The sequence below is a fragment of the Athene noctua genome, chromosome 2 (assembly GCF_965140245.1).
Source record: "Athene noctua chromosome 2, bAthNoc1.hap1.1, whole genome shotgun sequence".
NCBI lineage: Eukaryota > Metazoa > Chordata > Aves > Strigiformes > Strigidae > Athene > Athene noctua.
This window is the reverse complement of record NC_134038.1, coordinates 53109587-53123273: the sequence shown is the minus strand read 5'-3', so window position 1 is coordinate 53123273 and position 13687 is coordinate 53109587. Positions and strand designations below refer to the sequence as shown.

Here is a 13687-nt window from a genome sequence, read left to right as displayed (position 1 = left end):
AAAGAAGAAATTCCTTTTGTGAAAGAACTTAAGGCAAGAGAAAACGCAAGTGTTTTAAAACATGTGCAGACTTTTCAGTATCAGAATGATGCAACAAAGATGGAGTGTTACTCGGAAGTAAATACCTACCGTAGGGTTGTTTCTAAATGATCAGTAGAAAAAAGTGCTTTCTCTACTGAGGTAGAGAAGGACGGGAGGCAATAGAAGTTGAAACAGGATTGGTTCCAGCTGGACTATAAGAAACCTTTTTATCCTGAAGACAGCCAGACAGGGGCACAGCTTGCCCAGGTTGGCTGTACAGGGTCCATTCTTCAAGGTTTTCAAGACTGGAGTGGACAATGCCCTGAGCAACTAGGTCTGATCTCATAGCTGACCCTGCTTGCAGCAGGAGGCAGGACCAGAGACCTCCCAAGGGCCCCTTTCAACCTGTATGAACCTGTAATCCAATTATATTTATGCATACCACTCTTCATTAAATACTGTTTTCTAACATACAGCCAAAACTTCTCAGAGAAGGTAGTTTCAGCTGCTGCAGTGTTTTGAGTGTGCCACCAGTGTGTCATCTGATTCAGCTTGAACTGTGATCTTCTTAACCAGAAGGAGGGTGTTACTTGAAATATTAAGTCCTGTTGATGTCTGTTGTTAAATCATCAGAAAAACATAGTATTTGTGGATAGAGGCCTCTTTACATGTATTTTGCAAACAATAGAAACAAGAGTCCTATAGAAATAGGTCATCTTAATCTTTTGATTATATGGATGTCATTGCTTTTGTTGATCTATAACTGCTTTGGGATATTAGTAGACCAGTCAGTGCTTGAGATTTCTAAATCTTGTATTTATAGGATTACCAAAGCACGGGAAGCTTTTACTTACACATATTTCCTTTAACATTTTCTAGGTGGTACTTTGGTAAGATGGGCAGGAAGGATGCAGAAAGGCTACTCTTAAATCCTGGGAACCAGCGTGGTATTTTCTTAGTAAGAGAGAGTGAAACCACTAAAGGTATGTATATTTATGCATATCTCTTCTCTCATTCCCTTCTTGCCCCCCACTCCCCCCCTGCCCTGCCAGGGTGGACATAATGAGTCTATCACATTTTACCTGTGTGCCCACATATATGTGTATAATGGCAGTGGGGGAGATACGTTAAATATGTTTTTAAATTTTTGGTGAAAAAACAAGTATGACTTGTTTCCTAGGTGCTTATTCCCTTTCCATACGTGACTGGGATGAGGTCAGAGGTGATAATGTGAAACACTACAAAATCAGAAAACTTGACAATGGTGGATACTATATCACAACCAGAGCACAATTTGAATCGCTGCAGAAGTTGGTGAAACACTACAGAGGTAAGCCCAAGTTCTAGTGTCCTAATGCTACCTTGTGCCTATCATGAGGAAGAAAAACTGTGTATGTAGCCAATTTTTAAATTTCACAATATTTTTTTTTTTATTTCAACAGACAGTAAATCTTTTTATTAACATTATAGGGTGTTACTATTGTTACAGTCTTACCCCTGCTTAACAACAAAGCTTATTTTTTCCATTTTCCAGAACATGCTGATGGGCTGTGTCATAAGCTAACAACTGTGTGTCCCACTGTGAAACCACAAACACAGGGACTGGCAAAAGATGCCTGGGAAATTCCTAGAGAGTCTTTGAGGCTGGAAGTTAAATTGGGCCAAGGATGTTTTGGTGAAGTATGGATGGGTAAGAGCTTAATGTGACACCTCTCAGTTGTTCATGTGAATGTTTCAATAGTATTTTAAGTAAATCAGTATTGGGATCTGAAAAGATAATCTGATAAACAATTGAAAAGTACTAATTACGATCAGTCACATAAAGGTAAATATAGTACTCGGTAAAGTTCTGAATTATGACTGTTATCTAACAAAACGGAAGCAAAACCAAACAAAACCAAGTTTCAGCAGAAAATCTCTTTGGTATTGTAGGAGAGAATAAAATCTACTTTGTTTCTCCAGGAACATGGAATGGAACCACAAAAGTAGCAATCAAGACACTAAAACCTGGTACAATGATGCCAGAAGCTTTCCTGCAGGAGGCTCAGATCATGAAGAAGTTACGACACGACAAACTTGTTCCACTATATGCTGTTGTTTCTGAGGAACCAATATACATTGTCACTGAATTCATGACAAAAGGTGTGTGACAGAGTAGTTTGAAGATACTATGTTTAAAAGATTATTTAAGAGCACAGCAACAAATGAAATGTTTAATTAATGTTAGGTTTAAGCTGACTAGAGTATAAGTGGTAATTTTGATTAAATTAAAATGAGCAACACTTGACCTACTTGAAGCAGTTCTGATTTAGATTGTGGGTGGAGGCATGATTTTTTTTTTTTTTTTTTTTTTGCACATCTGTGTCACCCTTGCTAATCTTCCAAGTACAAGATTGGGTTTTTCTCTCCTCATTTTTTAGTGTGTACTGCCTGTTACATTTAAATTAGATGGTATAACTGGGTATATTGTTATGAGAATACACCTGCCTGTAGACAGATAGTGCTTACAGTGACAGAATCAGCTGGGTTTTGGTTTTTCTAGTTTTTCTTTTCCAGCCTGGTAATAGTAAATTTTAAAAAGGTTGAGTGTTTTTTTTTCCAGACTCCTTCCTTTATCTCCTTGGTTTTAGTCTTTCATCCTTCTTCCCTTGCTCTATATCATTTCCCCCTCCCCCTGCTGTGGAAACAGAGATTTAGAGTTTTAGGCTGAATGTAGAAATAAACATCCATAAGCATATTAGTGTTAAGAAGCATCAGATTTTCAAGTCAATTATTCCAGTTTCATAAAATGCAGACTTCTGTTCACTTGACAGAGAAGTTTTGCTACCCTGGTAAGAAATAGAAACAATGTTAGAGAGTGGCTGGTTGTGTTCAGTACTTTGCCACAAATATGTGGGGGGGGTTTTTTGTTTGGTTTTTTTTTTTGCTTTGGATGGGATTTTTAAGCATTGTATAAGTTTGAAAAGGTAGAAAGGAATAGAAAATACAAAAAGTTCCTTCTGTGGCCGTGTTGTTGTTGTTCCTAAGTAACATTAGACAGTCTCGGTCAGATCTTAAAGCTGCCATGTAAAATCAGTTTTCGTTGTTCAGAAATTAGGTTTTGGCAAGGCAATCAGGAAAAAACAAAAAAAAGGCTTTATAGCATTCTGCCTAAGAAAAAGTAAAGATTAAAACCAGGACTGGGATGTTATCTTGCAAAAGCAGAAGTAAAGAATTGGAAAGGTTAGTTACATGTTTATCTAAATTATGGATTTAAAATGCCATTGGAAACCTCTGTTTCCATTTGGAAAACTTCTCACATTTTACCAAAAAATAAAACCTCTTTGGTGGTTCATACTTAAAAGTTAGTAGAACAAATTTTTTTTCCTTTTCCTTTTCTTTCTCTTTTTACAAGGAAAAGAGTTGGGTAGAACTGCACAATACCCAAATTTTTTTCCAATGTGGACAGGTTACTAGAGGTCAATGTGAAATCTTTTCTCCTCTTTGGTTCTTTGAGCTCATGAACCAAGATGGGAAAAAGTTTGTGAAACACATGCAACAAACATGAGCAAAACTGTGGGTCTGCACTGCCACACTTTTACTTTCATTGTAAAAATACAGCAAGTGACTACAACCATATCAGAAGTATCTTAATCATGGCTACAGCCATGAATCCACTGCAAGATCTGCAATTCAGTGATTTTCCCCCCCCCCCCCCCCCCACCATTGCCATACTGGTAATTTTGTCGTCAAAATTTTGAGTGTGATGAAACTGATTGGTTATCAGTCTCCACCAGTTTCTTAAAGAGATCATGTTTCTATACCCTTATGGCATAATAACACGTGTAGGGAAAACCATTATGTCAGAGACAACGTGTGTGGTTGTTACTGTCATAAAAGGAGTGCAGATCCTTGGATCTAATTTCAAATACTACTCATGTCATAATGTTCTGGACACGATTGCATTGTATAAATTGGAGAAGATAATATAATGTAAAAAATGTAAGGAATAAAATGCAACAAAATAAAAGCAACAATTTCACAGTCATTTCTCTAGTATGTAATTGGAGCTGACAGAAAAGTTTAATGTATAGGAAGCTTTTTTGTTCAATTATAAATCTCACTGTGGAAAAAAGTCCAACTAGGAAGGGGCATTGTTAGCAGGAATATTAGAAAAGTCCTTATGTATTGCTATATAATCATCAAGTAGCAGTCTGTTTTGTTAGTGTTCATTTATCAAAATTATTGAAATTAATTCCAAAATACTTGAGTAAAACTTGTACTAACTAGTTATCAGGGCAGAGTCAACTGGCATCACGCATAGTCATTGAGTTTTATATTCTGTTAAATGACAGGTTTTCAAACACAGATTTGGGGAAATGAATGTGCAAATCATAATGTCAGGGAAAAAACCCAACTCATTCATGTTTTCAGGTAAAATTAATTTTTTGTTTGGTTTTTTTCCCCCACATGTGTCATCCTTTACAGGCAGCTTGCTAGACTTCCTTAAAGAAGGAGAAGGGAAATACTTAAAACTCCCACAGCTGGTCGACATGGCTGCTCAGGTATTTTGTATAAACAAAAAAACCTGTATTTTGTGCTTAGAGAAGAAATTTAAAACTGTATGAGATACCAACTAAATGTAAATATTGAGTGCTCTGGATATTGTATGCTGTTCTGTCTTACATCTTCTGTGCAAGTCTGTAATTTGTTATGAATAAAGAGTCTGGTTCCCAATTAGCAGATACTGTATAGCCAGACACACTCTAATCAGCTCTTGCTACACTATACTTCCTATACTTATACAATGAGAATGGAGCTAAGATAAAGGGGTACAGCTTAATGCTTGGGAGAAATGTATATAGTAATGAACAATAATCTTTAATTAAACTTTATTTTTAAGATTGCTGATGGCATGGCTTACATTGAAAGAATGAACTACATCCACAGGGATCTCCGGGCAGCTAACATTCTTGTAGGAGACAATCTTGTGTGTAAAATAGCAGACTTTGGTTTAGCAAGGTTAATAGAGGACAATGAGTACACTGCAAGACAAGGTAAGACCGATTTATTTACTGAATAAATAAGACCAGTTACTTTCAAATTACTTAGAAGTATTACATTTAGCAGAATGTGTCTGTGTATTCTGTCCACCTGAATAAAGATTATACATATAAATGTGCTTTAGCTATGTTTAGGTGTCCCCCTTGCCTAAGTGCAATTTTGGTAAACTTTTTAATGCTCAAAATTATCTGGCAGTTTGCTTATGTTTTCAAAAAATGTTTGTAGTTATTTTTGGGGGTAAAACTTGCTACAGTTTGAAGAAAGCTGAGATTCCAGAGAGGTTGCTCATCAGATTGTGAAGATCATCGCACTTTTTGAAACCTATTTAATTAAAAATCCTAGATTCTTAGCCACTTCCAAAAATTGTAGCCAGTAGTTGCTGCCCTACTTTGAAACTGGTTTCCAGTTTGAAGTATTAAAATCCTAAAACACCTTAAATTTTGTCAACAGAGCAAAATGTGTAAATTTTTTGAGTACAGTATTCTTTCTAAAATATTTTGGAAGTGTAAGCAAATGATGCATAAGCAAGACAAAATTGAGTATCTGTCCTTCCAATGTTTGTAGGAGCTAAATTTCCAATTAAATGGACCGCTCCAGAAGCAGCATTGTATGGTCGGTTTACAATCAAGTCAGATGTGTGGTCATTTGGAATTTTACTGACAGAGCTGGTAACAAAGGGCAGAGTGCCATATCCAGGTAAGAGGAAAAATTAGTAGGTTTTTTTTATTTGTTGTATTCAGTGCTTCTGAAGCTACCTTTTGTACTTTTTGCCTTCATTCAGAGCCCACATTTGACAAGCAGAGAGAAAACTTAGTCACACTTCACTGGTTCCTTTGTTCACAAAGCTGCTTTGTTTTATTTACAGATTAACTATTATGTATTTTTTAAAGTGTTTAAAGATAGTAGCATTTGTAAATGTGACTGATATTTAATTTCAGATTAGTGTTTTCCTGTCCCTGAAATTTCTACTTTTGACATTTTCCCAGTCTACAGTAAGTGTCAGTAGAGTGAACCTGCTAGACCAGATTTTGAAACTTAAATATAGGTAACATATATTGTCAGATATTTTCCTCTGACTGGGATTTGTAAGACAGTTCTGTTAGGCATAAAATGTCTTTTTCTTGGCCTGATTTCAAAATAAGTGGTCCCTGAATGGAACCTAAAGCAGGCAGAGGTATTTGTGCTTGAGCCTCCTTTTTGAAAGGACAGGCCCAAGGCAGTGGGAATGAGAAAGCATACAAATGGAAAAGGACCTGGAATTGATGAATTACCAGTGTAATGAAATGATTTTCAGAAAATCTGTTTAATGCAAAATGTAAAAAATATTATAAAGTGCATTCATTAAAGGTTCGGTTATGGTAGACACGTGCATTGCGGCTGGAGAGACACTTGAAAAACTTTTGGAGGCTGTTCTTTGCATGATGTCATTCAAAGCTAAAATGCTTTCCTTTTAGGGATGGTGAATCGGGAAGTTCTGGAACAAGTGGAACGTGGATATAGGATGCCTTGCCCACAAGGCTGCCCAGAGTCTCTCCACGAGTTAATGAAACTGTGTTGGAAGAAGGACCCTGATGAGAGACCAACATTTGAATATATACAGTCTTTCTTGGAGGACTACTTTACTGCTACAGAACCACAGTACCAGCCTGGAGACAATTTATAAGCCAACAGTCTATATAACATGCACAAATCTGCCAAATGTAAAAGACTTGCAAAGAATTCCTGACGTCTATAAGGAATCAAAGGAAAGAAAATCTTCGCTACTTTGCATGCTCTTAATGGCAAACTGGAATTTCATAATGCAGTTGCACAAAACCACTTTTAAAGTGTTATAATCTAATTTACCAATGACATGGTTTTATTTTTTTTCCTTTTTCCCAACTTATTTTCAGGGTCCAAAGGAAGCTTACTGAAAATATGGGGTAGAAAAACGAGTGTTGGTGTGAACAATAGCAGAAAAACCAATGTTTCAAATCCTTTATTTTTCCAACATGTGATAATGATTCTACTAAAGAGTGAATTGTCTGGAATTAGTGATCTTGGGGTAAGACATTTTTAAAGCTGAAGAATTTTGTGGGACCAAGCAATTCTATTCCAGTTCTGTAAAACTCCCTGTGTTGAAATTACGTGTGTGTGCACCCCACCCCCAAAAAAAAAAGATGGTACAACTGTATTTGATATATAGTCTTGATCTTTAAGCTTCCTCTTGCATGGACTTAATTAGGGTAGGCAGGTTAAAAGAGAAATTGGAACAGTGAATGGCAAACGATCTAAATGGTAGACCTCAGTAGTGAAATTAGAGAGCATAATGCACTGTGTTAATACTTGTATTAATATAACTGGAAAGTAGCATAAGAGATTTTTCTTTTTTTCTTTCTGCATAGCTGATTAAGAATAATGAAGGTAACTAGAAAATGAGGTAATATTTTATAAAATTGTGTTAATAAAGTATGATGATATTTGAACTTGAAGCTATGTAATACAATCAGGGGGGGAAACCCTTTAGTCTTTTAAGCTCCAGTCCAACGGCGAGCTTTTATTATGGGAAGACTACCTGAATAAAGCTCACCAGGAAAGCAAGACTGAAGCTGGTAAATGGCCACTTTTTAGTCCTTTTTCAGAGACAGGTTTGGTACTGTTGTTGTATGTGGCTTATATGTGTTAACAAGGGTGGGTGCCACAATTGCTAGCTGTCACTGGTTCAGGGATTTGATTGCACTTTTGCTTTTCTTGACTATTAAGACACACTTACACACAGTTGCTCTTCCCACTTCTGCCCTTCCTACAGAATTATTTAACTAAAAATAAACAAAAGAAAATGTGAAAGTTTAAAAACTAAAGGGATAAAATATATTTAATATTGTCCGAATATAGTGGCATTGAAATGTGCTGGCATTCAGCCCAGCTGACACTACATCTAGATTTATTTTCTTTGGCTACTGACATATCAAGCAATAACATCATGTGTTTTACTCAACAATTTGCATGAGGTTCTTGAATTTCTGATCAGGCTTATGGACTTTAATTTTGAAACACTAAACTCTTACTTAGGTTGGAATTCATATTATCACTGTTAAGCTATCCAACAAATGAGTTTTTGAAAACTGGTTTTATAGTTCTGGTACTAAACATAAAATTCTTCATGAGTTTACACTACATTGAATCCAACTACCAAACAGATCTTTGTAAGAACAGTGCCATCATTTTTCATTTTCCCTCATCATTGATCATCACATGTACATCTGCGGTTATCAAATTTTAAAAGGGCTTTATGTAAGAAAAATAAAAATAAAACAAAAAAAAAACACCACACACGAAAAATACTCAAAAACCCAAAAAATAAAATGGAATTTTAACTTTTCTAAATATTTTAAAATGAATAACACAATCATATCAGTTTATGTATTAATACAATTATAACATAAAATGCCAAAAATTACACTGGCATTGTTTGGATTTTTAATTACTAAATGGAACAGTTCATTGTAATAACACTTGTATAGTAAAGGAATAAAACACTAACTTAATGAACGTGTTCATTGTAAATGGTTGTGTATTATAAGACTTCTCCAAAAGAGTTTGTATGTTTATGAAAATGTATTTGTTTCACCTGAAGACCTTGATGTGGTTCTTAGCCTAACAGAGTTTAAAATTCACATTCACACTTTTTATATAAATAGTAATAAGTTTAATTATGTAACTAAGTATTTTTATAAAGTATGGCATTGTTGAACTGTTTTGCAGAATTGGTTCAAAATAAATTTCTCCTTGATTGCATCTGCTTATTTGAGGTGGGGGGAAAGGCGGGAGGGCCACAAAAGCAGAGTAGCCTTCATATTGAGGGGAAAAGGAGGGGAATAAAACCTACGTGAGTTTTGTGTGTATTTTTGTCCTCTGTAAACTGTTTTAATGTATTTTCTTACAAGATGCTGAGTTCATGGTGCATTATTGCTGTGAAGGAGACATTTTCTAGAGCAGTTCAGAAATCTTTGGCAGGAAGGGGCTAGAACAATGCTGTCTGGACTTAAAACTACCCCCTGTGATGGACAGACAGGCAGAGACACACGGGATTCTTGTAAGACCAAGTCCAACATAGACTCTAGGCTTGTGGTCACTGCCACTCTGTAGGACAAACACATTTTCTCTCTCTTGCTTTATCTGGTATTAGCAGCCACTGTTGATTTCTGTGCAATTTTTCAGGGAATTTTATACATTTGTTCTTGTGATAGCTGATGTTTTATCTCAACTTCATTGAATGTTACCTGCCTCAATGACCAGTACAACTCAAACTGTAAATCCTGACCTGTATATACAGTGCCACTGTAGATTACGGAGCTAGTACTGTTTTGAATTTCAGTAATAACTAGTACAGCACTAAAACCATTCTTACAGAACCTACAAACTGCAAAGTTTACTGTATTTTTAGTATTTCCTGTAATGTAATTAATGTTATATTATTTTTAATTACAACAATTGTGTAACTTCTGGTAATCTGTACTGTCCCCATTGTTCATCAGAACCTTCTGATACCCATTCTGCATGCTAGGCCTGCAGATTTTTTGTCATGCATTGTTTTAAGCTGTCATATTTTACTTTTTCGTACTATTTTTTTAGTAAACCTACACATTTTTATGTTTGGATGATCCTACTATTTAGGTAAAATACATACCTATTTTAGCATAAAGCATTATGGAAAGAACCTTATCTGTTCTTATACTTGCAGCCACTGAATTATCATTTCACTAGGCTTGTGAGTAGCACCCCTAAAAAGTAGCATTGGAAAGGTCCTTTTTTTAAAAATAATAAGTCTCCTAGAGTTTGTTGATGGGTAGGAACAAGCTGGAATGCTATCTTACCCATAGTTATCTACAATACTGTTTATTCTAAGACACAGCTGGAATGAGTAGAAATTATAAGTAACTAAACATAATGAGCCCCTACTATTGTTATTTATTTTGAACTGTTCAATAAACTTCTCAGTTTTTAAGTTTTCTGTGAAGATGCTGTAGCTGTTTGTATTTGTGACAACTTTTCCCCACAACACAAGACTTGCCTTAGAGCTACACGGTCACGTGGGGTTTAAACCACAGGACCACTCATTTAAGATAATCAGTACATTGCAAACAGGAGACTCAAATTCTCACACCTTGCTATGGAATTTATGACTCAATTTGAATAACTGATTTGGGCACCATAAGCAGGTCTGGGTGGATAACTGCTAAAGGCCAGAATTGTGATTCATCCAATAGCTATTGTCTTGTGCAGTAGGTACTTGGACTCTATTTGTGCAAATGTCTAGAAGAGCAGGTACCTTCAGAGCTGCACATCTTGCTCCTACTTCAGTCTGATCCTAAAACAGGAATAAAACTGCCATTGGCCTTCAGGCACCGAAGGAGGCTGGCAGTCAGCACAGGGCTGGGAACCCCCATGAGGCACAACTCTGTCAGATGCCTGTTGAGGACAGAGTGGGAAGAGACCATAGGTGGGAAGGGGATGGTTGTACCTATTTCGATAAAATGGCTTTGAGTGTGAAACCTGGGCTCTGATCAAGAATCCTGGATAGCTGGTGGATCTTCTACAGGTCAGCTGTAAGAGACTGTTAGGAGGTTGTTGAGAAGCAGGGAGCTGAACCCACTGCAAGACTTCACCTGCAGCCACAGGCTTAAGGATTTGCTCAAGGACCAGGTTTTTGTTTGTTGTTTTTTTTTTAACACTGCACTTTTTCCGACTGATATTTAGAGGGAGCGTGTTACCTGGAGAAACATCAACAGCTTTGCTGCTTCTCCCTTAGCATAGGGGAGGGGAGAGAGTGAGATGGAAGGATAGAGGTGAGCAGCTGAGGCACTACACTTCTTCACTGGGCAGAGGGAAGCAGGTTGAGAGGTATGGTATAGCAAGTATCATCTGTTCTCCTCCATCACATTTTGAAAAGGAGGTAGAAATGCAGGGTAACTGAGGAGCAGCAGTTCTGTTGTGCACAGTGGAAATGCTTCTGTTCTCTGGTGGTTCTGGTCAGCTCACTCTGACCAGTTCCTAGCAGAGCCCCTTCATATTAGTTGGGGCGTTCATCATTCTGCTGTCATTTGTAAGAGTGAACCTTGATTCTGGGGGATCTAAGTATTCATAGCACTGTGTACTTTTACAGAACATTGCCCATCACCTCTTAGTATTTCATTTGATTTAAGTGAATAGAAACACGTGTAGGCTATTGTGTTGCTTTTGTTTTGTTCTTAAAGGAGTGAAGACAGTTACCTAGCTAAACTCAGCAGTGTCTGAGGAACAGACTGGAAATTTAAAAGGGAAACCTGAATAGAAGCACTCTTGATGAATCAGTCATGTCCCAACACTGAAGTTGACTGCTGTGAAAGCATTCCTTTTTTTATAAAAAAGCTACTCCCAGTAGGACCACTTTTCCCCTCTCCTTTGTGCCCTGCTGCTAGGTTATTGAGTCTCTAGCTGAGGCTAAGTGATAAGTACATACTGGGTAATGGATAGATCTGTGCATCTTACATTCAGCCCTGAAAATCCATCCCATGCATGCTAATGACTCACTTCTTTCCTGTACCTCAGCAGTTGCCAGCTGCTGCATTCACCATTCATTCAATACCCCCACATTTATTCATATCTGGGGCAGCTTTCCAGAGGCTCCATGGCTGATGATCCTTCTCTCAGCTTCAGTGTTTGGAAGTGCCAGGGTTGTATCTGCTGGGTAAGGAAGCATTTCTGCTCCTTCAAAAGCAAAAAAGGATAAATCTCAGTTCAGCATGGCTCTTATGATACAAATGCCACAGATAAGGACTGTTTGATTGAAGACATATTTGATGTTTCATCATGAAAACAGTGAGGATGGCTTCCTGCTCCTCCAGCAACTGTGGAATACGCCACTCATGGAGGTGCTCAGTTGTTGGACAGTGAATGACCATGCTGTATTGCAGCTCCTGTTCAGTCCTGGTAAGGAGGCCAAGTCTGTGGTTCTGTCTTTCTGAAGATTTCTCAGGAAAAGGCAAGAGTGGTGGCTCACAATTCTAAGAGGAAGCTAGCAACTAGATGACTTACAGTCCTTCTATCCCTCTACCCACCTTCCTCTCCTCTCAGTTCTAGTCTACATGCTCACCCTTCACCACAACTAACCAGCTTTTATTTCTCCATCATGTGGCTGTGCAGTAATAGCATGAACACATGAGAATTCACAGAATTAAAGATTAGAAGACTTTAGCAGACTTATGTACCATCCTTTTTTTTTTTCTTTTTAAATGGAAGGTGCCTGGCAAATTGAGCCGCCTTATTAGAGCAAGGTCAGATCTGTATCACTTCCACTGGAGCTTGATTTTGTTCTATATTACCCTCTTCTCTTATGGAATGGCTCTGTCTTTCAAATTGTCTCATGACTATCGTAAATATATATTCTTTCCTTTGTGCTAAATGACTGCAAGTACAATAGCAACAGTTTCCATATTTACATTTTATTTTTTTGGTATTTGTTAAGGTGACTGCACCAAAATCTGTGTGTTTAATCTTCTTGCCACATTTATCAAAGGACTACCACTTGGAAGGGGAAATTTTTTTCCATATGAAACTGAAGTTCGATCAATAGCTTCAGTTAGTTTAAGGTTATAGTAAGTAAATTACTAATAGGCTAAATTTAATCTCTGGCGCCACTGTCATCAGAATAGCCCCAACCTTTTCAGACTGCTAGTAAGTGTTCTGAATGGCAAGTGTATACTTAGGAATAGATATGCCCCCTCAGTTCAACTGATCATTAAGTTAAGAAGGCAGGATGCTCTCTACAGTTTGGGGATGGCAAATGGCATTCAGGAAGATGTGGGATACATGTTCACTTTGAGAGGCCAGCCTATCTTGTGCAAATGCTCTTGACTTATCAACAAAATAGAACCCTCACTTGGGTTTTGTGCCAAGACAGACACTGTTATACCGGGCAGTAGGCAGAAATCTACTGATATGCAGCACCTCTATTCAGGGTTTCCAAGACATCTGTCATCTTACCCAACAACCCTTATTCCCTAATATATATAATTTCTCACTCTCAAACACTTCACAAATGAGACCAGTTTCATGATTTGCATGGCAGATTAAGGCAAGGGGAGAAGAGGATCTTCAGGATCAGACTGAAGACTGTGACCAAGCAACAGCCAGAATCTAGCATTTGGTCTACTGAGAATTTCAGATGGACGGCTTTTAGCGTCACCTACCATCATCGATTCCTGGTCTTGAGCTTGAAGAAGTGATTTCCTAAGAAAAGCCTCCAGTAATTTCCCATTATGCCCCACAATGGACACCTGAGCTACTCCAAAAAAAAGTAGAGAAAGCTGGGTACAGCCTGTGGCACTCACACAGCACCACAAAGTCAGACAAAGTCAAAATCATTATGTGTAGACAGTGTGGAGCTTCAGCTGGGTAACCCTGCCAGCCCCTGGCATGCTCAGCCTGGGGCTAGCCCAGGTGGCCCAGGGGTGCAGCTAGCCACCACACAGACAGCCCACATGTGGTTAAGTGCTTGACCTTGGCCTCTGAGGGTGGCAGCAACAGTCAGCAGCATCTGCCTTCCCATCTTTTTGGGCTGCCACATCTCAGACACCATGGTACGCACGGCCAGGCGGTCAGG

General features: G+C 37.8%; 1 protein-coding gene across 1 annotated transcript in view; it reads left to right on the top strand.

Annotated features, from left to right (window-relative positions):
- Positions 1–10063, top strand: part of YES1 (YES proto-oncogene 1, Src family tyrosine kinase) — a 52935-nt gene extending 42872 nt beyond the window's left edge. Inside the window, exons 5-12 of the mRNA XM_074899122.1 lie at positions 901–1004; positions 1202–1351; positions 1556–1711; positions 1984–2163; positions 4489–4565; positions 4904–5057; positions 5629–5760; positions 6519–10063. Coding sequence (XP_074755223.1) covers positions 901–1004; positions 1202–1351; positions 1556–1711; positions 1984–2163; positions 4489–4565; positions 4904–5057; positions 5629–5760; positions 6519–6727 — 1162 coding nt within the window. The 3' untranslated portion in view covers positions 6728–10063. The remainder of the gene's footprint in view (positions 1–900; positions 1005–1201; positions 1352–1555; positions 1712–1983; positions 2164–4488; positions 4566–4903; positions 5058–5628; positions 5761–6518) is intronic.
- Positions 10064–13687: the final 3624 nt, after the last annotated feature.